Genomic DNA, 25,609 nt, shown 5'->3' on the forward strand with positions numbered 1-25,609 from the left:
TTCCACTTTCACGTCCTTTATTCTTCTCCAAAACAATCAAAAAAGCTCATAGATAAAACATTTCTGACCCAAGAGGGAAACTTTAAAAAGGAATTACATAACCGGGATGATTGTTACAAGCTTGAAACGCAAACCCAAGTGAATATTTCTTAATTAAAATGCCATCAAAGACCAGGAAAGTTGCCCATATTTTATACATGTACATTCTATGGGCGGTTCTTCTCTTGGTGTTTGTCTTGCTTTGGTTGGAGTTAGCAAATAACCAAGGTCACACAACACGGATCAATTTGAAATGTTGAGTCGCCTCTCATTCACAATCGCAACAGCCACCTTCAGGTAACATTCAGAGAACAGTGACGCTCAAAACAGGGTCTGGGATCCCCCTACTGTACTGCAAAGGTACTGCAGGGGGAGGAGGTCAGATCAGGTATTAAAATGTTACACTTCCTGTATTATTTAACAGAATTACAGTATGTGGGAGAGAAATGCAGCAGTGACTGGACTCAGCTTTTGTCTGGGGGGGATTTCATTACATAAATAGGAAAAATGTCATCATGTAATTGTTGATTTAAAATGTTATATATTATGAAATGAAGTAAAACGACAAAACTATCCACACACACATTATTCATCCCCTTGATATCACTATAAGCAATAACTATTATCTAACAGGACAATTTTCATGGTCATTCTGGGGATCGTGGGCTGAAAAGTTTGGGAATCCCTGGTCAGAGGCAGCACAGGCCCCTCCTCCTGGATTCATCAACAAGTCTAATTCAAACTATAATATATATGGGGATATTTCCATGCATGCAGGCTTCTCAGAATACTGTGATTCATGTGTTAAATTTTTGGATAAAAAGCACATTATATGTAGGGCTGAGTACCGTTAAATGTCTGGTATCGAAAGCAGGAACCAAAGAGAAATCTTTATATTCTAGTTTTATGCTGTTGGTCATCAAAATTTAAAAGATAAAAGAGAAACACAAATTGAAAAAAAATAATAATAATAATAAAAGGAAAATTTGGGGGGAAAAAAAAAAAATTAAGGAAAAAAACAGAAAAAATGTGGGGAAATTTAGTGAAAAAACAAAAATGTGGAAAAAAAACGTGAAGAAATTGGTTAAAAATGTGGGAAAATAAGAAAAACTCTGAAACTTTTTTTGTGTGCCCTTTTGTAGTTAAAGAAAGTTTCTCTGGAAAGACAAGGAATAAATTAACATTGTTCATCTGCTTTCTGGTTCCATATGACAAATAATTTAGCTTATATATCGGAATATATATATATATATATAAATATATATATATCGTTCGGCATCAGAAAACCAAGTATTGTTAACGTACCTGTATCAATTTTTTTTACCGGTACACAGCCCTAATTATATGCAGCAAATATTACATTGTGTAGTGTTTACTTCTGTGCTGTGTATCACTGATCTTTAAAGAGGCTCGACACTGACTTTGAGCATCACTGTGTTACACACTGACATACTGCACTGCCCACACAGGAAATGCATAAACGGTTCGAGCAAACAGCAAAATAACAACTTAAAAATGTTCAAGAATAGCACAAGGAATACAGTGAAATCATTGTAAACAAAGAAGTATTTAAGCTTCAGTCAGATCGAGATGTTCGGTAAAAGGCTCAGTAAATTATGTGTCAGTTTTTGGGGATTTATAATAACACGTTGAAATCCATAATGTTGGGTTTAAATATTTACACTTGTTTTGTTAAAGCAGGTTTTGGTTTTCCCAGCTGCTCGAATTCAACTTTTATAAATAGTCATCAATTAAATCCTCATAAATAGGTTCATAGCTGCTCTGGAAATGAAAGGGTTTGAAATGTAGCTGTGTATTTTTCATAGCAGGTTCACTTTTGATATAAGTGCAAATTAATCTTCAGTCACAAAGTCGTACCGTTAACAATGTCGATGTATTTTCGAGGTACTTCGCGTTTGATCATTTAAAACTATCCTTCTTCCTTTTTGTTTTCCAGTCGACCCTTCAGTTCAGATAACTCCCCAAAACAGTGTAAACAAAGTGAAAAACAAACATGCACGACGTAAACAGAAAAAAAAAAACATCAATAATTTAAAACCATATGTACAAAAACAAGAAGGCAAAGTGTGAGGTTTAAAATGGTTAGTGCTAACGTTTGAAACTTCATTTTTACACGTCCGTCTAAACCTCTATGATTGGTGAAGCCAATGAAGCGACTTTCATGCTATAGGTGAAATGTACAATCGTTAAGTGACCCCGCCCACATTGATTTTTACTTCTCCAGTGCAAAGTCACGAGGCGTCACATTCACTTTCTATGAAGCAGCATGCTAATAGGTTGCATTCACTTGGCGCAGTTTTGTGGTGGAACAGCAGGGGGCGACACAGTTCTAAAGAAGGGGTTCAGTTTTAAAGTGGGACACATCATGCATAAATGTGGATTATAAACGTTTGGGCGCCTCAGCTTTGATAAATATCACATTTTATAATTTAAATATTACTTGGAGCGCCCTCCGCTGGCAGAAATGGGAATTAACCACCGTGATAAAAACAAGATACAGTAGTTTGAGTTAGCGTTGGGCGATATATCGATATTATATATTATATATATATCGATATATTTCTAAATGAGATATGGAATTAGACCATATATTATATAGGGCTATTTCAAATTCAGACAAGCTATTAAGAAAGAGGTCATCTCAAGCTGATTTAAAAAAAGGTTTACCTTAAACTGAGCACTTTATTTTGTTATCTCTTTATATATAAATGCTGCCCTTAGAAAAAAAAACGTTTTTTGTTCAAACAGACGGCATCTCGTCATAGAAGGAGGCGTGGTCTCACGAGGGGGAAAATAGAATCTTGTGGGAAACACAATTGTTCACTCTTTTTAGCCATTTTCTGGTGAAAGATTGACTTATTTATCACATACAAATAAAGTAAAGTCTAAATCGGGTCCATATGGATGTTTATTCACAGCAGATTGTTCAACAGAAGCGAAAAAACGGCAGTCGTAACTGGCGCTAGCTAGCGTGAGCATTAGCACGATGCTAACATTAAGCATAATGTTAGCATTCTCCGTTATTAATGTGTTTATGGGCTGTTGAACCACTTTGCTCCTCTCCATGTCTTTGTATCCTTACAAGGTAGAAACTATATCAATAATTTGGCATTTGTTCAAGTAGTTTTTGAATAATTAGAGGAAGTTTTTCTCTAAATGTTTTTCCCCCTTAACTTAACTGCAAACATGACCATATATGAGCGATTTCAGCGATGCCGTCTGTATCTATAGGCTATTTTTTATTTTAAACATTTTTTTATTAAAATGTGCGCCTTACGGAGCTTTGTTGTACAGTGTTTATGTTTACATTTTAGAGTGAGCTTCAATAAAATTACTCATATTTGGCTTTAACTTTGACTTAACATTTAATTTCACAGCTCTCACTTTGCGCAAAAAATATCGTGATATATATCGTATATCGATATTCAACCTGAACATATCAGGATATGACTTTTCGTCCATATCGCCCAGCCCTAGTTTGAGTGCAGGACTGCTCAAAATTGGGCCGCGGATTGAAAACACTGAGGACACTTCTGGGTTTCATCAATAACGCAACAAAATCCAGAAAATATTGATTTTCTTTGGATATGGAAGAAAGAAAACAACCAAATAAAGTCCTTTACAAATAAAAAAGGATTTGTTAAAACGGCATGAATTAGGCTACATACTCGAGCTGGTGGTGTGTTTTAGATACAATATAACGTAGTTAAAAGCTGACCACGATATGTCCCCTTTAAAGAAATAGCCCAGCAGAAACCCCACAAACACAACCTTCTGCTGTGACAAACTTGCCACATCAGCCTTTGTCTTCAGTGATTTGTTTTTCGCGTGAATGCAACCCGTGGACTACGAAGGTCTACTAGCAGTTTGTACAGCAATAGTAGCAGCGGCCATGTCTTAAAATGATGATGCTCATGTGGTTTAAAAATATGCTCTAAATGGGTTCGACATCTACACGAGTGATTGGACCAAACCGCCTCGAGTCCTGCCCCCCCCTCTCCGCCTCAGCCCGTCTAACCAATCAGAGAGTTGCGTCGGGTCAGGTCCACGTTGCTGGCGCTCAAGACTTTGGAGTCCGAGAGTGCGGAGTTGTCGTCCTGAAAAAGCGAGAGGGAAAGAGTGTTATCGTGGATTTAAATAAAAGGATCTAATAGGATTGGCAGAACAATCCCTCGTCTTACTTGTGCAGTCTCCTCTGTGCTCTTATTGAGGAAGTTGAGGGAGCTTGCACGCTTCATTCTGAAAGAGAGAATGTGTTCAGGAATTTTTGATTAAATGGTTATTTTGGGGTGAAGGTGCACTTTCGGAGTTTGGGAGCAAATGCTTTCAATAAATGCTCAGAAAACCGGCACTTGTTGCTTAAGTTAGCATATGTAGCATGAAGCTATCGTAGCCTCCTGGTTAGCATTGTCCTTTTTTAAGCATTTTAGGGCTGTTGAACCACTTTGCTCATCTCCATGTCTCTGTATCTTTATTTAGTTGAAAAAATCTTCATAATTCAGCATTTGTTAACCTTGCCGAGCGCATTTTCCTTAGTTCGGCTTTACCCAAATCTAAAAGCTTCTTGAAAAATGCGTCAAAATAGCGACGAAAAACGAGGGTGAATTACAAAAGAGCAACAACAAAAACACAATAAACAAGCAACAAAAACATGATGAGAAAGAGCCACAAAAGAGCCACAAAAAAGCGTGCCAGAAAAGCAACAATAACACAATGAAAAGCGACAGAAACGCAGCGAAAAAATGACACAAATGTGACGAAAACACGATAAAAAAGCATCAAAAAGCAAAGTTTTCTTTTTTTTTTTTTTACAACAACAAGACAAAAAAGAGACGAAAAAAAGACAATAATGCAGCAAACTGTTTAGATTTGTTATAGCTCTTAGCTTTCAAATGAGGCATTACTCGGGCCTAGCAAGCTAGGTTAAAGTAATAGTGGAAAACATGAGAGAAAGTTCTGCTTTTTTCTCTTTTTTGTTTTCCCCCAGCTGCTTCCAACATGACCATATATGAGCAATTCCAAAGATGCCGTTTGTATCTATATAATGATTGTCAGTCATGATAGAAAAGAGAGGTGTTAAACTTCATTCACAGACATTGCATTGCTTACATTGCTCTTTTGTATAGACTAGTATGTATGGCAAGGGAGTGGCGTAACAACATTGCAGCATTATGCAACGATAATCTTGCTGCGACACAACATACTTTAATGGGCCACAGTTGCTAAACCAAGTCTAATCTTAGGACAGCGGACAAATGTTTGTGAAATGACCTCCACTGCTGGATAATATGATCAAATAGTAAAGCAGAAAACCCTATGAGGATCTATAAATGGGTCTGTGCTCTTACCCCGGGTTACGAGGCTCTTGCGGGCCACTCCCCTGCAGCTTCTTCACCAACATCTCACTGCTCCTCCTCAGGGCGTCCCGGATCTTCCCAAAGGAGCCGGAGCGGCGCAGGGAACCATTACCGTCCTGGAACGAGATCAAAAGTTCTGGTCACGGTCTTTCTTTTGTGCTACATCTTCTAGTGCACATATTTCATGACTGACCCCGTTCCACTCCGCAGAGTCGTCGCCCTCGCCATGCTGCGGTCCATTCACTCCGTCTCTGTGTCTCCGCTCTCCGCCGTCCTTCAGGATCTCCACCACTTTGCTCTGGTTAAACGCATCAATCCCCTTCAGAGCAGAGCACAAAAGCCACACAGAACATATACAGCTCTTTTAAACGGCAACACAGCAGGCAAGCGACCGTTTTCTTAGCGACACCGCATAAAAGGAAAAGGACAATTTGCTACGAATCCTGACCAAAAACTCTAAAATGTACCTGTGCATTTTCATTCACAAGCCCATAAACCTGCATCAGACTCATTCTGCTCATTTCAAGAGGCTACAAGAGCGCAAAAACTGTCTGTATAAAGAATAATCAGTTGGGTTTATAGCTTTGTAAATCAAAGCCGGACCTCAGCTGGAGTTCTTGTGACTTCTGAATGAATGCAGCAGCGGGAGCCTGAGCTAATCTCAGAGCGATATATCAGAGTTTTGTACCTGTTTTCGGGACTTGCTGGCGCACTCCTCCAGAGTCTCCGCTGCCTCCAGTTTCCCCTGGCGACGGTACAGCGCCCCCAGGCTTTTCAGGGTCGTGTTCACTGTGGGGCTGCAAGAACAGGGCAGGGTTTAGAAAATAGGGCAAGATTAATAAGTTCAACTATTATTTGCAACGTTATTGTAGCATATAATGTGTCCATGGCTCTGGAGTTATTAAACCATTAACTTACAAAAGACTAATGAGTTTTTTTTTCGAAAAGGGTAAATATTACAGTCGTTATACAGTCTTGTGTTGCAAAATAAATGATTGCAGTTCAGTCCATCTCTCACCTGTCCACCTTACAGGCTTTGTACCAGCTGCCATACTCGACGTAAGGCCCAGAGTCCCTGCGCTTCCCCTGAAAGTCAATCAGCATAACAGATTATTGGATACAATGAAAGCATTGGTAAACACACGCTGCCTGACCGTAAAAAAGCCACCACCTGGTTTTGACTGACTGATCTAGGGTTGCTGCAACACTAAGGGTCCATTCTTGTGTTTCAAAACGCAGACTATAGCGTAACATTTTGTGCTGAGTAGGAGCTCCTAGACTTAGCGCATTTAAGTAGGAAGTACTGGGCTGGAGAAATGCTTTTTCCTCCAATCAGACTCCGCGGCCGGGAAGGGAACAGGGGGTTACGGCCAAGTGGGACCGGCATAGGCGACATCTCTTTCTCTCAAGACACGAACATTGTTTAGTTCACGATGGGGTAAATAAAGTTTTTAGTTTGACCTCTGAGAGCCTGTAATGCTTAAGGAAGAACACAAGCAAGCACGATGTAAACAAGGAAATGAATGTCAGCGATGCTCCTGTCAGAGCAGTCACCTCCACTCCTCCTCTGCTACTTGAAAAATCTGAGTTCACTAGAAGCTTGCACACCACTGTGCACCAGGTACAAGATCTGGCCCTATGTGCCTAAAGAATGAGATCAGCTCACTACCTGAACACCCCGAATGACCGAGTTATCCCATCAATGGAATTCTCCTTCCCTAATGGCATGAGCATATTCAAAAGATGACAATGCAAGGATTCATGGGGCTTTTTTCATTTTTACACTTGGATTGACTGCTAAAGAGTCCAGATCTTAACCCCTTTGAGAATCTTTAGGATGCGCTGGTGTCTCCCATCATCAATACAAGGTCTTGATGAAAAAATGAATGTAACACTGGATCTTCTGACATTGCAGAAGCTTGTGTAAGATATGAGGGCGCGTGACCTTTTAATGTGGTGGCTCTTATTTTGGTCAAGCAGTGCACGGTCATAAACATGGGGAAGGATACTGACAGTGCTCTGATGTGTGGCCTGTAAGAATATCCATAAAACTGCATCTAACCTTGCTTTCCTCACGTTCCTCTGCGTGCATCCAGATGGGCTTGTTATCATCTGCAAAAGGTCAAAGCACATTTTAAAAACAAGAAAACAAACTCACAATCTACAAAGAAATCCCATTAAGATTTAGCCCCAGGTTGACTTTGTTAAATAGTTATTGTGAAATAGTTCAGATTCCTGGCCGCCCTCGTGCTAGACATGTGAACAGAACACAGAGTTTTGAAGGCTTATAGTGGCGGGCATTAAGCTTCAGAGAGCAGGGAGTAATCCACCATCCCGCTGTGAGAGAGAGACAGGGGTGAACTAAAAAATAAATCAACATTATAGAGGGCATTCACTGAGGAACAGATGGGCTCGGGCAGCTGAATTGTAAAGTCAGTACAGAACATGTACAAATAAAATAACATTTAACCCCTTAACCCCCGCCTTAACCGAGCACTTATTCTCCAGTTTGGTATTATCCATATCTAGAAGCTTAAAAAAACCCCCGACAAAAACGAAGATGAAAACAACAAAAATGTGACAAAAATTGTGCCGGAAAAGCCACAAAAAAACGACATAACAGCAATGGGGAAAAAAGCAATGACAAAGCAACAGAAAAGCATCATGTCATCGTCCTGTGAGGGGCTGCACTGCTGTGGAAATGCATGTTATTCATGTTAAACAAGGTTTGTACACTGTGTTCTAACTGGTCTATTCATCGCAAGTTAATGTAAATGGCCTCAGGGTTATTTGCTTCCTTGTTCATTCATGAAAATTCATAAGAGCCTTAAGCTACAAGAATTTTGTGTCTTATCAAAATGAGTTAATCCCTTTTTGGCAAATGTTTCAAACCAACGTCCTTCAGTTTGATCAATACGCTACATGAAACGAGTCTTTAGTGAAGTCTGTGAGTGTATTTTTGTCTGTAAAATGAGATAAAGTGTTTGTTGCTACTCACTGTTGACCGACCCGAACTCCTTCTCATGCGCTCTGGTCAGGATCTCCTTGTACAGCGCCTCTGCGTCTTTGAACTTCCCTTGTTTTAAGTAGCATGTGGCCTAAAGGGAAGAAGATGCAGTGTAAAAAAAATCCACCACAAACAAGGCTCTACTTTTCAGTCACCCAATCATAGCCTGCTGCTTTAGCCTCTCAAGCCATTCTTAGAAATAAACTCATTCAAACCTCCCTTTATCAAAATGGCCACCACAGCAGCAGAACAAACAGCCTCTTCAGCCTCTTCAGCCTCTTCAGCGTCAGGTGCAGCACATACATACCAGATTGTTCTTGGTCTTGGCCACATTGGGGTCGTCCGCTCCCAGTTTAGACTCGTAGATCTCCAGCGCGCGTCTGTAGTAGTACTCCACCTCGTCGTATTTGCCCTGGTTCTGGCAGAGCAGCGCCAGGTTGTTCAGCTGCTTGGCCACGTCCGGGTGGTACTTCCCCAAAACCTGGAAAACAACAATCAAATCAGATCTCTACACCAAGAGCCTTATCATTTTATGTCCTGTGACTCGTTGTCGTGCCTCACCTTCTCTCTGATCTCCAGAGCCCTCTTGCACAGCGGCTCGGCCTCCTTGTACTTGCCCCTCTTGCCGTAGAGCACGGCCAGGTTGTTCAGAGTCGCGGCCACAGCGGGATGGTCCTTCCCCAGAGTCTTCTCCCTGATGGCCAAGGCGTCGTTCAGGAGGTGGGCCGCCTCTTTGTACTTGTTCTGGTCCCTTAAAAACAAGCGAACCACCAACAGAGAACAGGGATGTTACTATAGTCACAAAGCACTGCAGGATTTAATTACCAACAAGAAAAGAAAAGCAGGAGATTGTTGAAGGTGGAACTTTCTTGGAGATCTTCTTGGCATTTTTGTTAATACACAAACTATATATACTTGTCTTTGACACATTGATTATGTGTTTATAGTTTTGTATCAGAAGATCTATGGTAAAAGCGTCAGTATTTTGACTTCAGTTGTAAATACTTGGATCAGCAGAAAGCACTGCTCTACTTCAATACTAACTAATACAAAACTAATCAATGAGTACTGTACTTTCCAGACCATAACTCACACTTTTTTTTCATTGTTTGACTTGCGAGGGCCTGCCGAAAGTGGAGGCTACTCTTTAAACAGCAATGAAGAAAACAAACAGAGCTAATCACAGGCTAAAAGCTAAATGGCCACAGCTAGAGGAACGAGTTCGCAAATGAGAGCGAGGTCGTTGCCAAGGCGATTGTTCAGAAGTGACACCGAGGATGAAGATTTCAATGAATTTAGTCATGGAGAGTTTGGTATGTTCTTTATGCTATAGTTATCTGAACTGTTTATGTGACGTTAACATACCACCTGTTCAGTTTGTTGTTTATGCTTCATGTAGCTAACCATCAATGTGTTACGTTAGCATACCGTACACCAGCCTGTTGTTTTATTCTTTATTAGGCATTTTTTGGCTAGTATAGTCCGGAAAATACGGTAATACCATTTTCAATATCATTTAAAGGAATATAAATTGTTTACTTGGTGGATATATATGGCATTTCTTGCCGTAAATGGGAAACATCGCAACAATATTGATATCGCAAAACTGCACACCTGTTTATTCCGTATCGTACAGCCCCAGTAGTGACTAATACAGTATTTAAATGGAGGATATTATGCAAAATCAACTTTTCAGCCCTATTTACTATGTTACAATGTTAGTCCCTCATCAAAACATACTTGGAGTCATGTTTTGAGTCATTTGCATATGTTTGAGTAATATTTGAATCAATGCTCCTTGTATTTGAATGAGCTTCTCCCGCAGCTCCACGTAAACATGGCGCTCCCTCCTCACCTCCTCGCTCCCACTTCGTAGCACAGCTTACCTTTCCTTCACGGGCAACACCATCAGCTACAAAACCACACACAGCTCCTCACCTGTAAACCAGAGCCAGGATGTTGAGCATGGTGGCCACGTCGGGATGGTCGTGTCCCGAGGTCTTCTCCAGATCCTCCAGGGCCTGTTTGCAGAGCGGGACGGCCACCTCGTAGCGGCCCTGCGACGCGTACTGGATCACCAGGTTGTGGAGGGTCCGCAGGCGGGCTGGGATCTCGTAACCGCCCTGCTGCGCCGCCACCTCTCCACTCGGCTGGGCTGTGGGGCAGGAGGAAAGAGACGTTTAATAGATCTTAATCATTATGGAGCAGGATAGACACATAAGATAATCTGCTCTGGAGAGGAAACCTGGAAGATTGGGTGGTTGTCCAGTTTGAAACCGTTTGGATTTTCTACTAAACAAAGTAGAGACAGGAAAAGGGGCTGATGAGTGAATGAATGAACAACACGACACATTATTTAAAGCAAAGGCCTGAGGGAGACGGATACAACATTATGACCTCGGTTTATCGTCCTGTGAGGCCTGTTCTGCAGCACATGATCTGAAAGACAGTGTGACACTAACTGTGGCTGTATTGTTTTCATTTAGAAATGCTATCCCTATCTAAGAGTCAAAAGACGAGTAGAGGGTTACATTCTGTTTCCACATTTTTAGCTCTTAACCAGCTTTTAACCTCTTTAACCTTTTAACCTGAACCAAGCACATTTTCCCCAGTTTGGCATTACCCAAGTCTAAAAGCTTGTGTCAAAATGCCGACGAAAAAGTGATGAAAAAGCAACGAGTTTCTTGAAAAAGGTGTAAAAATACCAAGGTTAAATGTTGCTCCCTCTTGAAAACCACACTGTCGGCAACTGGAGTCTTTGCTTTGTATTATTTATGCTTGAGACATTCTGCATATTCAGCCCGTCTCTAAAAAGCTCGCCCCCTTCCTGTTGATGATGTCATGAGGTGAGGCTACTTTGTTTTTTCTTTGCTTCACTGGATCATTTCATTGCACTACAAATCTCCAGGCGGCTTTGTTTACAGCTTTATTCAAATAAACTGCCTCGGTCGCATTCGCGTGAGCAGAGGGCGAGTCCCAGTGTTTTCTTTGCTCATTCAATCAAAGACGTCCAATATGAGCCTAAAATAAAGCACGATGTATAAGAAAATAAGAAAAAGCAACCATCGCCTGATCGTTTCAACAGAGCATGTTGTTTCTATAGGAGCTGGAGAGATGAAAGAGCTTCAAAGAGTCTGCTGTACATCACTGCATCAATAATTCAACTGCTCCAGCACTTCCTGGTTCGCTAAAAGCAGAATGAGTAGGTGTAGGAGCTGTACATCCAAATGCAGAGATGTGGTTTCTTCAATTCACTCTTTCAACTACACTTAAGAGAAAACTGAATCTCAGACATTTCGTTTTAGCCTTTGTACCTCTGTAGTATATTGTCTAAAAAAAAACATACAAATGTAAAAAATGTGAATACTGAGCCAGATTTCTCCGCCCTAGCATTTGGTAAATGAGACCTTAGAGCGACAGCGGAAAAAACAAGGATCTAAATAAAAAATCTCTGAACAGCTTGTGTTCCTGTGTAAACTCTGAAAGCAAACAGTGCAGCCTACTCACTGCTGCTGACTCCTCAGTAATGGTTTATTATACCATTTAAAACACAGGGAAACCTCAGAGTCAAACAGCAGGGCACATTTTAAAAGGAATGAACAGTCGTCTACCCATTTTATGAAGTGGAAATAATCAGAGTTATGAGATGCATGCCCATGTTCAAAACTGGATAAACCAGAACCCGGCTTAACTCAATTATTTCAATTTCCGCAAAAAAAAAAATAGGTCAACCCGGCCCGACTGAAGCTACAGCTCAAAGATTGTGCCTGAAAAATGTAATCTATGGCGTAACGGAACCAAAAGGGACAATTGTTTATTTTCCAGATTATAGTAAATAGCATTGGATTCAACCTCTTAACCCCCACCTGAACCGAACACATTTTCTCCAGTTTAGCGCTACTCAAATATAAAAGCTCCTTGATAAAAAAGCATCAAAATGGCGACAAAAACAAGACAATAACGAGACTAAAAACATAACAAAAAGGCACATAAGAGCAACAAAAAAGCACAGTAAGTATAGCAAAAAAGTTTAAAAAAAACTCAAGAAAAATGTGGCAAAAATGTGATGAAAACGCAATAAAAAAAGCAACAAAAAAGATGAAAAAGAGCGTCAAAAAGTGATGACAACAAGGAAAAAGATCCCTTAAGATCATTTTTGTGGGTCTTAGCTTAGCTAGGTGTTACCCTGGCTTATAGGCTGTAAACTCCAGTCAAGAAGCTTTTAGATTTGGGTGAAGCTGAACTGGAGAAAATGCACTTGGTTAAGACGGGTGGTAAGAGGTTCAATATCTTTGTGCCTTTATCCACAATTATCCACAGAGAAAAAAGTAGTGTCTGAGTCTAGCGATTATTAGAAGCATGTTTCACAGAGTGGCTTTAAAGTTTGGTTCAGTATAATCCATGTGTCAGGCCGGAGCTGCTGAGGTCTTACCCGGTCCCTGGTCGTCGTCGTTGGGGAACAGATCGTCCAGACTGTCCTTGTCCTTGTCTCCGCCACCGCCACCGTTCTGGTTTTTGTCTTCAGACGGCGACGCGTCGTCATCGAACTTCTTGATCTGGTTCATGAACTCCAGGTGCTTCTTCTCCTCCTCGAGCTGGGCCACGCTCTGCTCGCTGCGCTGGAGCTTGTGCTGGGTGCTGGCCAGCTCGTCCCGCAGCCACTGGTTCTCCTGACACAGCCTCCGCACCTGAGCCCGCAACTTCTGCTTCTCAGACTCCACGGCGCTGAGGTGACTGGACAGGGCTATGATCACCTGGAGCACAGGACATGGGAGTTACTGGATTTTAGTAACGACGAGGGCTGGGCACCGTTAAATAATACCGGTCTGGTATCGAAAAACCAGTAGTACCTGGTATATATCGATACCAGGTACTACATCGAAAAAAATAAAAGTATCGAAAGCAGGAACTGAAAAGAAATAAAACATTTTTATATTGAAGTATTGATGCAGTTGGTCATCAAAATTTAAAACAAAAAAAGTGGAAGAAATTGCAAAGAACAAGTGGAAAAACTTTAAAGAAAAAACAAGGGAAAACTAGCAAAATTTGGGGTGAAATTGAGAAAAGAATTGGAAAAAATAATGTCGAAAAATTTGGAAAAAAATATTTAAAAAATTGAGGAAAAAAGTGGAAAAAATTGGGAAAAAGGGAAAAGATTTGGGGGGAAATTGGGGGAAAAAACACATTAAAAAATGTAAGGGAAATGTAGGGGGAAATGTGGAAAGAACATGGGAAATTTAGGGGGGGAAAATCGTTATATATCGTTATGTATAGTTATAAGGAAGTTTCTTGGTTTTTTCACCTCCTAACATGTGATACAAATGTGAAAGAAATTAAACGGAAGGAAAAGAAACAAATTAGCATTATTAATCTGTTTTATGGTTCTATATGACAAATAATTTAGTACAGGTATCGGAAAAAAAAAAAAGGATCGTTCAGGTATCGGTATCGAAAAAAAAAAAAAAGTACCGTTAAAGTTAAAGTGTGGAAAAATAAATGAATCTTACTCAGCCCTAGTAATGGGCAGCATGAGAGTAAACTCAAGTACGTAGCAAGAGAAGAAGCCAGCTCTGCATGTTTTAGGTTAAGTTAATGTTGGCTCACACTTCTATGTAAGCGTGAACAATCCCATCTTCCATCCCCATGAGTTACCTGTGCCTCTCCCAGCCCGAGCTCTATGGCCTCCAGGCTCTTGCGCAGGGCCCCGGACTTCTCCTGAGCGGCGGGCGGCTGAGTGCAGTCCAGCAGAGAGTTCAGCAGCTGAGCGTGCTCCCCTCGCAGCGACTCCAGACCCTGCATCACCGCTTTCGTGTTGAGCACGATCTCATCCTGGCTGAGCCGCTCCAGGGCCTCCTCGCGCGGGTACACCATGGTGGACATGTGGCCTGTTTTCATACACACTGGACGGAAACAAAGGAGGACATGAGTAGAGACGCAGGATGATGTGAGGAATGACTGTGAGGACTCTTTTTAAACTGAATCAGAGTTTGGCGATGTCTGCCTGGTGTGAGTCACAACTTGAAGGAAACGTTTTTTTGTTTTTTTAAATGTCAGCCATCGAAGCTTTGAAATGTCCAACAGTATAGATTGCGCTGACATTACTTGTTATCCTGGATGATTGAGGATTATTATTTATAACTTCAAAATAAGGAAAATCATGAACTCAACAAATCAGATTACCCTGCATTTTTGTTAAATGTGTCAATCTAATGGAAAAAAAAGTAAAATGTACAATATATTGAGGCCTACATTGAGGGAAATATTGAGGGAAATATTGCAACATAATATTTCACCTATAATAATAGATTTTAACATTCTTTCAAAAAGCTGATATTGTCCAAAATTGTGATGCCCTACAATAACTTATCAGTGTTGGGGTAACGTATAAGGATTATAACGGGAATATAAGGGAATATAGCAGTCACTACATTTCAAGTAACTCGAGTTACAAGTGCATTTAAATGTATCAACGAAAAAGCACCAAACCAAGTTGGAGGTTGGTGTATTAAGATCTGTAGTCTGTAGTTAATGTCGTCAAAACAAAACACGAGAATGGGGGAAAGTGGAGGGAAACGACATCTCTGACTGCACTTTTGCTCCGCGGCTTTATTACTATTTTCAGTTTACATTTTGCCAAAAGTAACTCAAAAGTAACTCAAAAGTAACTCAAAGTAGTGTAACTCAGCTACTGCTGTTTATGCAAGTTGGATACCTTTCCCAAGAGCACCCACACTAACTTTAGGAATACATTGGGACACCGAGAGTAATCAGTCTGTTGTTGTTTCTGACTCAGCTACATTTTTGAAACAGCAACGTGTAATACAAACATATCATATCTTTAAAGCTTCATCACCAATATAGAACATTTTTAAGTAACTTGCCCAACACTGTAACTTATACACTATTATAGACTAAAATACTGCAAATGAAGCACAGCCAGAGTCAAAGATAATGTGCACAAAAGCCAGTTGTTTCATGACATAGTAGCATTGTGAGTCATGTCCTTATAAAGCCTTCTCCTGCTTAGATCACTCCTGAAGGATTCCCAGAAGCTTACAGCACGTGCTTGTGACTGACCACTAAGTCAATTAAAGCAAGACTGGATTTGCATGTGAGCTGATGATACGTTGATAATATGATACGTGTAGTTTAGATTTTGTGCCAAATAAAATAATACAAAATGGAAAGGGAAGAAAGCCTGGCGATATCAAAAATACTTCACCAAAGACTGGGGTTTAGGATTAAGTGTTACTTTGCCTGCATTATACTTCATAAGGTTTGGGGATGACCCTGTCTAAATATGACTCTGCACATTATGGACAAACAATATCAAGTTTAGAAAGAGAGTGCAGAACCAAAACTGCTCTTTCATCCAATCACAAACTCCCTGGAGAGATAATAGCGGGCGGGCACGTATCGTCTCTCCTTTGACATTGAAGGATATCACATTATACCATTTGTCCTGGAGTCTGACATCGGACGGGGCAGCTGTAAATGAATCCACCCGCCACCGCAGCAGAAGGCAGGGGGAAAAGGAACCAATAAAAATCACGACACTGTCCATTTTAAGCCTTTTGCGTCGTGCACAGATCACCATTACGCACCTGTCTTCTTCCTGTGTCTCCCCCATCCTCTCCCCTTTACTCTCCCCCCCTCCCATCCACACAGCCTCCCGACACTCTCTGCAATGCACCACTGTCCACGCTTCCTTCGTTGTTTTTTCCCCGTTCAAAACACCTCAAAAATACAGTAAAGGAGGGTGCAGTGTGTGCGTAAAAGCCAGGACTAGCTCATTGAGGTAATCTGGGTTATCTGACGCCATTAAAGTGAATGACAAAAGCCGGGTGAGGCCTGCAGTCTCTAATCTAGCGCTGTGTTGATGATGGAGGCAATGTTTAGCTTGGCATCCGATCAATGAAGGTGACCGACCGCATGCAAAACGCACGAAACCAAACCAAAGCGTGTGTAAAATGTGGCTATCATGATAATTCGGTTGCTACGCACACAACGTCATGGGATGACCAAGAAATAATGCGTAAATAAAATAGGCCACCACTTTTCGAGGCAACATGCAAGGAGTTTATAGTACAAAACAAAAGAATCGTGCATGTTTGGCTCGGATGTGTTATAAATAGGTACAATTTATTCGTTTCATAAGCACAACCTGTAACTAAGGAGTGCTTCTTGTAGCAGCAGCAGCGGCGCAGGGTGACACATTTATGGACCTCCTCGCGGCTGTATCGTTCACAAAACACGCAAAATCACCGTCAAACAAGACGCCCCTACGCGTAAATACGGTGCAAACAGTAGCAAAAAAGCAATAATAAGATAGTATGTCAGTTTCTTACCTTCATTGAAAACTGGTGGCGTTTTCTGTCCCTCGAACAAAGCGGTTGGACAATGTTGTGATGCTTCAGTCCTTAGTGAAGCCCACTCCCTGGAAACGCAATACTACTTCCGGTTTTCAAAATAAAACGTCATTTCACAGGAAGTGCGAAAATAAATGTATCAATCTATCCACAGCACCCTTACTGATATAAAGACTAATTCTAGTTCTATGAAGACGCTGCTAACTTACATAATTATTTGACTTTTAATGCGATTTATTTTCACCAGAGTCAAAGCTAAACTGCCTTTTGATAAGCCTATAAAAAGGTGTATTTTTTTTAATATATCTCTTAACCCCGCCTTCACCAAGTGCATTTTCTCTCTGATCTTTGTATCAGCATTACCCAAATCTACAAGGTTATCGCCCATAGGCTATCGCTTTTTGTGGCTTTTTAGTTGTGTTTTCTTCACACATTTTTGTCACTTTTTTGTTTTGCTTTTCTTTTGCTCTTTTGTGGTGTTTTTGTCACTTTTTCATAGTTTGGTTTGTCGTGTTCTTGTTGCGCTGTTGTATTTTCAACTTATTTTGATTCTTTTATCAAGAAGATTTTAGATTTGGGTAATGCCAATCTTGAAATGTGCTCAGTTCTAAATCTAAATCTAAATCTAAGTGAATATGGGCACGCAATCGCTGAGTTCGTTTTAAGGGCAATGTATTTTTGATCGCCACGGAAAATTCTGCGGTTAGCAATAGCATGCTAAAGCTAGTGAGAGCATGCTAATGCTAACGAAAACCAATCAAGGCTGAGTGAGAAACTATAATAGAAATACCTAAAGAAGCCAATTAAAATACAATTTGCCACTGCTGTTTGTATTTTAATTTAAGACATAACTGATGTCACATATTTGTAATGATCAGATCACTTGAAGTGAGTTGTTTATATTAATGTTACCTAAAGCCTGTCATATACCCGAGGATAAATAGTGTAGAAAAGTCATCCTTATTAAAAATCCTATATCATGCAAAATCGACTTTTTGGAGCTTTTAGCCATGTTGTTATGCTATTTTCTAATCAAAAACACCCCCAGAGTGGTTTTTGGCTTCATTCATGCAGTTCTCAGTAATCCTCCTGAATCCTCCTGAATCCTCCTGAATCCTGCTCTCTGAGCAGCTGCTCCGCCCTCTGACGACTGAGTTGTGACACTCTGACGTTTTTTACGTCATAGTGTCAAACAGGAAGATCACAACTTCTGTAATGTAATGCCTTATGGTCTGATTTTAATTTATAAACCAGCTTAAAAAAAAAGGAAGCGCTTCCAGGTCAGGGCTGAAAACAAACACAAAACAAACGCACCCCTGAGCGTCTGAACAGATGTCATGTTTGCACTGAAGGATGTGAAGATGGAGCTCTTTCTAAACTATTCTGGAAACACCTGTTCTTTATTCTTACCTAACGATAATGTCACGGAGAAAAGCGCGTTTGGCTACGAGAGGACAGACTTTATTCAACCTTCCTAAAGAAGAGGACACTCGCCAGGGGTTGGAATTTCTTTCCGGGATTCAGTGACTATCAGCCAAAATAGTGTCTCTTGATGGATGTTTGGTGAATCTTCTCAAAGTGGATTAACTTTTATAACCAATGCGAGTCAAAACGCGCGTTAGCGTGTGTGTTAGCTTGTGTGTTAGCCATTTATGAAGCTGTGTTGCAGATGTCAACTCCTTATAACTGTATTGTGAAGTAACTTCACTTATTGCTGTGATATTTATATTTATTTTACTGCTAATAATGCATGTGCAGATCCGCTCGGAGTTGGGGGCGGAGTTAACTGAATCGAAGCGTCTTATCTTCCGGGTTTGCAAAATACCCCCAGAAAATAGATGTATTTCTCACAAAAAATAGTACTCCAGTGGTAGAGGTACAATATATCATATAAATGCCTATACTTTACTTTGGGATGGCTAAAAAAGCATGATACAGATCGTTTAAATGTTTATCCAAGAGTTTATTAATATTAAGTTTAGAAATAGTAAATGGACCCAACTTATATCACGCTTTTCTGCCTTTATCAGGCCCAAAGCGCTTTACAGCAAGGTCCAGTCACCCATTCACTCTCTCATTCATACAACAATGTACTACGACACTGGAGGCAAGTCGGGTGAAGTGTCTTGCCCAAGGACACAACGATAGTGTGCATTTGCGGGAGCTGGGATTTGAACCCATGACCTTCCTATCACGAGACGACCTTGTCGCCCCCCAAGAAAGTCTCCTGAAATCGGTAAATATCGGATATTGGCCAATACTCAAAGCCCAGTATTTTTATCTGATTTTTACTAGACTTAAGAAGGAAAGGAAAGGCAGGAAACAAAATTATGGATGGATGATGAACTCTTAAACAGAAAGGACATCCCACACGACATAAATCCTTTTAGGTTTTTTTGTTTGTATTGGTTTTTCTTTCATTTCAAGACTATCAACATTGTAGATTCTCACTGAAGCCATTTACTTATGAATGAACACATATGGAATTATGTTTTGAACAAAAAAAGTTTAAATAAATGATTTTTCTGATTACTGCTTTGAACACTTTGGACATTTTCTCAGTGAGCTTCACGATGCACCAGAAATGGTTTTCCACACTCCACAGACAAACCATTTCAGGAGACTGTCTTATGAAGCTCATTGAGGAAATGAAGAATAAAGGGTGGCCAATTTTGAACAATTTAAAATGTAATGTGATATAATTTGAGTTATTTCAACCTTTTTTTGTTTCCTACATAAATCTATGCTGAGGTGGCTAGAAGAAGAAGATCTTTATTTATATAGCGCCTTTCACAGACATAGTCACAAAGCCACATGAGACAATTGTGCATTCACTCCAAACTCGGTGGTGGTAAACTACGTTTGTAGCTTCAGTTACTGCACACGTCTGCGCCAACGGTCCCTCTGACCACCACCATACATTTACTCACACACATCATTCATCCTGGCCTATTGTACATGTTTTTAGTGGTAGGGGAAACTGGAGTGCCCGGAGGAAACCTACGTAGACACGGGGAGAACATGCAAACTCCACACAGAAAGGCCCCGTCCAGGTGGGAATCGAACCCAGGACCTTCTAGCTGTGAAGCGAGAGCGCTAACCGCTGCGCTACCGTGCCGCTAGGGCATCTGTTTCAGATGCCTCCTGGTCGCCTCCCGCGGGGGGTGTCCTGGTGGGACAAGGCCTCGTGGAAGAGCCAGGACATGCTGGAGGGACTATGTCTCCGAGCTGGCCTGGTGTCGCCTCGGGGTCCCCCCAGAACAGCTGGAGGAGGTGTGTGTGGATCGGGAAGTCTGGGCATCTCTGCTGAGACTGCTGCCCCCGCAACCCGGCCCCGGATAAAGCGGAACAAAATGGACGGATGAATCTATGTATTAATTCATGAATTAGTCAATGCCTTCAATGAGAATCGTAGTGTGTTAATAGTGTTGAAAGTTAAGAAAACCTGATAATAAAATGTTTTTCCAAACTTTTGAATCCTAATTGTTATGGCCTCAGCTCTTCAACTTAGCTACATATTTTTGTGGAGCTAGTTTGAGTGCTCAACCCTTGTTTTTTGTGTATTCAAAATCCCTCCTCAGCAATTGATGGACTGTCTTTGAGCCTGATTGACGGATGTCCTGTGACTGATGTGGATTCCCAGAGTCTGGTTAACTCTGGGATTCCACCTGAGCTGACACGTCCTTCTGAAGGACCCGCCTCTCTGCCGTTCTTGGCTGTGGGGACTTCATTTGAACAGCCACTTTGCTCTGTGTCTCTTCGTAAGTGGTCGCATTTGTACAGCGCTTTTCTACCAAAAGCGCGCTACATCGAGACAGCACTGACAGAGAGACATGCAGCAAAGTGGCTGTTGAAATGAAATCCCCACAGCCAAGAATGGCAAAGAGGCGGGTCTTTCATTAGGATGTGGCAGACCTGACTCCTAACCGTCCTGGGTGAAGCTAGACAAATCCAAACATTCATCTATCTCCTCCACAAAGCAGGGTGAGCGTCACTTCTGGACAAAACGTGCATCAGAGGGCAAAGGGCAGGTCGGGCATGTCGTGAGGGAAATTTAAAGGGATGGTGAGTGGGAGAGGGTGATTAAAAGCACTGCCAAAACTTCCACTTTGACTTTCGCTTCTTCTCCATGTGCTGCAGGAGAACTTCTTTCTCCTGCTGTAAACCTCTTGATGTGGCCTGTTCTGTGGCGAGGGCCTGGGTCAGCTCCTTCATCTGGTTCTTATCGCTCTCCATGGTCTGCTGCTGACCTGCCACTGTCCTGCTCAGCTCATTTCTCTCCATCACCAGAGCCTTGATCTGCGCTGAGTAATTGTTGGCAAAGTCTTTGAACCTGTCTCTCTCCGACTTGAGAAGGGTCTTCAGATCTCTCACTGCACCCCTTTGTTCCTCCAGTGTCTTCTCCAGGGCTGGGACTTTGGCCTGGAGCTGTTTCCTGCTCTGCGCTTCTTGTTTCAGGGCTGCCTCATAGTCCCTAACTTTGTCATTGTAAGATCCAGCTTCCGTTCCGTTCCTCCTTATCTGTTCCTTTAGTTGTACGTTAGCCTGGCGCTCCTTTTGCAGACAATTTCTTTCTTTCTCAATCATCGTATTAGCATCTGTCAGACGTTTTCCCATCTGAGTAGCGTTGGCCTTGAATTCACCTTCCACCTTCTTGAGTTGCTCCTGTGCTTTGCGGAGCGACACCTCCATCTCACACTGCTTTTTCTCAAAGGTCTGATTCAACAACTTCAGTTTTTCCTCTAGATTTCTATTCCTGTTCTGTTCTGCCTGCATCTCGGTCTTAAACCTAAGCTCTTGTTTTTGTAGATTGGTGATGGTTTGTTGACGCTCATTCAGCATCTTCTGAAGGCTTTGAACAAGCTCTTCCTGAATCTCCTTCTGCGTTTGCATCTTATAAAGCTGTTCCTCCTTCAACGCCACATCCCCCCACACTTTGCTTCTATCATCTCTCTTAATTTCAGGTTGATGCTTCTTTTGCAGACAACCACATTCTTTCTCGATCATTGTGTTAGCATCTCTGAGACGTTTTTCCATCCGAGTTGCGTAGGCCTTGTATTCACCTTCCACCTTTTTGAGTTGATCCTGTGCTTTGCGAAGCGCTGCCTTCTGCTGTTGCGTTTGTAGAGCGTTTGCAGTGTCATGTTGCTGGCTTCTTTGCAGCTGAAGTTCTGAACAGGACCGCGTTGCCTTAGCCAACTCCTCCTTTGTGTTTTTAAGGTCATGTTCTAGACTCTCGTTACGGTAAGTCTGTTCCAAAAGTCTTACATGTATGTCCTGAAATGTTATTTCTGAGACACTACTTTGCAACCGTGCTTGCAGAAGTTCATTTTGAGCATTTGATTGCTTTATCTGGCGCCTAAGGTCCTGCTCATCCTCTCCAAGATGACCTGGTTCTTGATTGTCCCATCTCTGGGGAGGTTGATGTGAGAAAGCATCTTTGAGAAGTTTTTCCATCTGAGTTGCGTAGCCAGCCAACTTCCTCTGTGTGTTTTTAAGGTCATGTTCCAGACTCTCGTTACGGCAAGTCTGTTCCAAAAGTTTTACATGTATGTCCTGAAATGTTATCTCTGGGACACTACTTTGCAACCGAGCTTGCAGAAGTTCATTTTGAGCATTTGATTGCTTTAGCTGGCGCATAAGGTCCTGCGCCTCCTCTCCAAGTTGACCTGGTTCTTGATTGACCCATCTCTGGGGAGGTTGATGTGAGTTCCCCCTTCTCCGGTGCTCACGGTCATATGTGCCCTGATGGCTCTGAGGATGGCGTCCTGATGCGTCCATGGGGCTCTGTGTCTCAAAATCTTGGCCTGACATCTTAGCTTGACACGTCAGACTATTTTCCTTTGTTTTTTATAAACTGTTAATCACTTTCTTTCAAAAATGTTTGAAATATAAAGTGACAAAATAGTTTTTGGCTGGCCAGGCTCACTAGCTGTGTGTACTTCTGTCGTTCACGTCAAAATCTGTGTGCATCCGTAAACACACACTGCGATTATGACAAGCTTGTGCACGAATACTAATGAGAGAATATGGTGACATCACATCACCATGGCCACCAGTTCAAGAATAGAATTTTGGAAAATCCACTGTTACCATGGAGATCCGCCATGTTTTCTGGCTGCATACGTTTCCCCAGACTAACATTAGCTACAAACAGAATAAAGAGTGAATAAAAAAGCCGGGGAACAACTCCGTCAGCTGTTGAGTGAACAATAACTCAGTATTTCACCTTTTAAAATCTCCATTAGTTCATTTTTGCTGCAAATCCCATGATGCTGAGTGATGTCACATTACAATCCTGATAGCATCTCTGGAATTGCCCATATGGTTATGTTTGAAGCAGTCAGAGAGTGGATCAAAGCAGAGAATAATTAACTAAAAACTACTTTAACTAATGCTGAATGAAGAATATAGCTTTCTAATAACTAAAGATACAAAGGCTTGGAGAGGAGCAAAGTGCTTCAACAGCCTGCAGTGAAAAAACCTCCATCAGATTTTGACTTGAATTAGTTGTAAGTTATAAATAAGTTTCAAGTCCGCCAGTTCAGGTGGGGGTTAAGAGTTTAACAAAAGAGAGGCCGTCTAATAACAAGAGACACATTTTAACTGGCATTAAGCCTGTAGCCCTAATTCCAGTGGTTATAAATGCATTCCCTCCCCATCAAAACAACTAAGATTCTGGGGCTTCAAAAAAAGCAGAACACAGTTACAAATCAATAACATTTTTATTAAAAAACAACAACAAATGAAACAATGAACACTTCCACTTTCCATCCCACATTGGTTCGATTGACAAACGTAATCATGAAAAAGCAGAACTACAAAACATGTCCGATGAAGACAACAAAAAAATAAGACTATAGAATACAATTTAACAAGAACTATCTGATATGTACAAGCATTTAGTTTATTATTACCATTATTATTATTGTTATAGGCAAAAGGCAAAAAGCTAAAGAAACAAATTGGCGTGTGCAAAAATACTCTCCACAAACTTATGACTCTCGTAATAACCATTTCTGGGGCGAATGTACAGGCTAGTAAGGAAATTCACCTTTACATCTATTCATGAAGTGACAGTTAAGTCAATCTGTGGGACATTTTTTTTCCGCAAAGAGAAGACACTGCTGATCACAGACGAGCATTATTGATCGACCAAACAGTTTCTAATCAGTATTCACAACATTTTGCTTGGGACAGCAATACATTACAAATTACAGACGAACAGGTACAAATCCACGTGTAAAACGACCGTAGGAAAACATCATGTAAACAATGGATATAGGTTGCGTTCACAATCGAGAATTCATTATCTCAATTTCAGACGGAGATTTGAAAAACGGACATTAAAGCAGAACTAAGTAACTCGTGCCCCTAGAGGCCAAAAGTGGCACTGCAGGTGTCGTAGCATGTTACATTTTTTTGCTCATTAATTGTCCGTGAGAATAAATACTATATTATTTTTTCACTTAAACTTGGCTGTAACTGTTTAAGTGGTGCTAGCCCACAGTTAGCTTTGCCCGTTAGCCTGTTAGCTTCTTCTTCGTGAGTCCATTACTGTGTATTGGTGGCTCCTACCCGGAGGCAGCAAAGTTGCAATTGTGGTTTTCTGGCCAGAGACACCGGGGGAGATGAAAGACCCCCAGTCCTCCCATTAACACTTGTATATCCCCCAGAGGGACTACGAAAAGGATTTATTAAAGGTAAACAAGTTACTCAGTACTGCTTTAAAACAGTTTTCATGTTTTCTACTTAGTTTGATAAGATATTTTCAAATGCATGGTTTCATTTTGTCGCTGCCCTTTAAGCTCCGTACCAATATTTGTTTCACCTGGACAGGCCCAGCACACGTAGAGATGCATAAACCAGGTCAAACAATCACACATCGTAACGTGAACGCAACCTACACAACAAATAGCTTTAATATAATGCAGCCGGGGTGGATATAACATTCTTGAAATGATAGGACAAGGCTCACTGATGTCAGCACCTAAAATTACTTAGACAGCACATATTCACTTTTCTATTTGATTCAACTTTAAATTTATGTTTTGGCAGTGGTTCTTCGAACTATGTGTAAGGCGTCAAAACCCAATACAGGAAAACATTGTGTGTATTTTTGGGTCACATAAAGACTACAAGGCCATGGGAATCTTTTAGCAAATATCATTACAATGCAAATTTTTTACCCGCTAAAAGTGCTAATAATTGACTCTTTTGATTGCCAGAATTTAGTATTTTGGTTTTACAACAACATTCATGTTTTATTTTTTTAAGTAACAAAAAACACAATATTCTTTAAACAGGGAACATTGCACTCGCACTGTAACATCGAAACATTTTTAAGATAATCAACATTAGTACAGTAGTTTTCTTAGCGCCCGGTTCTTTTAACTTTTCCCCAATTAAAAAAAGGAAAATTCTACAGTAAAATTAGGCCATGAAATTTCTTGCCGATTATCTGAGCTACAAAATAAGGAATCTTGACAAAAGGATAAAAAGGGGCCAATGGTCGAGCGAATAAATTAATTTCTACCCCCAAGTTTCGAACCACGTAAAAAGATTTTTAGACACGCTGCCGACACCACAACACTGTTTAAGTCGATCTCAAAAAACCTTAGTAAATATTCAAGACAACAGCGTCAACACTATTTAGAAAACTATTGATTTGCTAAATACAATACTGGAGAGCGCTACGGTGCAGGTGACACAAGGCTTGAGTCGTGATGGTGAGATACATTCAATTTCATTTTTGACTTTTAAATAGTTATAGGACTGTGCGAAGGTTTGAAGTCAAGTTTTAGAGCAATAAAAGT

General features: G+C 41.0%; 1 protein-coding gene across 2 annotated transcripts; it reads right to left on the reverse strand.

Moving 5' to 3' along the window:
* Positions 1–3,652: 3,652 nt before the first annotated feature.
* Positions 3,653–16,922, reverse strand: klc2 (kinesin light chain 2). Of its 2 annotated transcripts, none has more exons than XM_079579789.1 (14): positions 16,773–16,922; positions 14,077–14,324; positions 12,857–13,178; positions 10,363–10,579; positions 8,986–9,175; positions 8,732–8,905; positions 8,416–8,515; positions 7,480–7,529; positions 6,436–6,503; positions 6,106–6,214; positions 5,611–5,715; positions 5,409–5,533; positions 4,242–4,299; positions 3,653–4,157 (listed from the first exon to the last, which is right to left on the reverse strand). In XM_079579789.1, exons 2-14 carry the CDS (start codon positions 14,317–14,319, stop codon positions 4,074–4,076), a joined length of 1,845 nt encoding a protein of 614 aa, XP_079435915.1. In that variant the 5' UTR covers positions 14,320–14,324; positions 16,773–16,922; the 3' UTR covers positions 3,653–4,073. The 2 variants fall into 2 exon arrangements, with proteins under 2 accessions (XP_079435915.1, XP_079435914.1); XM_079579788.1 differs by having other exon boundaries at positions 3,655–4,157; positions 5,611–5,736; positions 16,773–16,921.
* Positions 16,923–25,609: the final 8,687 nt, after the last annotated feature.

Source organism: Gobius niger (assembly GCF_951799975.1).
Source record: "Gobius niger genome assembly, chromosome: 21".
In the NCBI taxonomy this organism is placed as follows: domain Eukaryota; kingdom Metazoa; phylum Chordata; class Actinopteri; order Gobiiformes; family Gobiidae; genus Gobius; species Gobius niger.

Coding starts and splice junctions, on each gene's coding strand:
- klc2 (XM_079579788.1), bottom strand. CDS start 14,319: ATGAAAACAGGCCACATGTCCACCATGGTGTACCCGCGCGAGGAGGCC. Junction 6,215..6,435: donor AAAGCCTGTAAGGTGGACAG/GTGAGAGATGGA, acceptor CTGTTCTTGCAG/CCCCACAGTGAACACGACCC. Junction 4,158..4,241: donor GCACAGAGGAGACTGCACAA/GTAAGACGAGGG, acceptor TCGCTTTTTCAG/GACGACAACTCCGCACTCTC.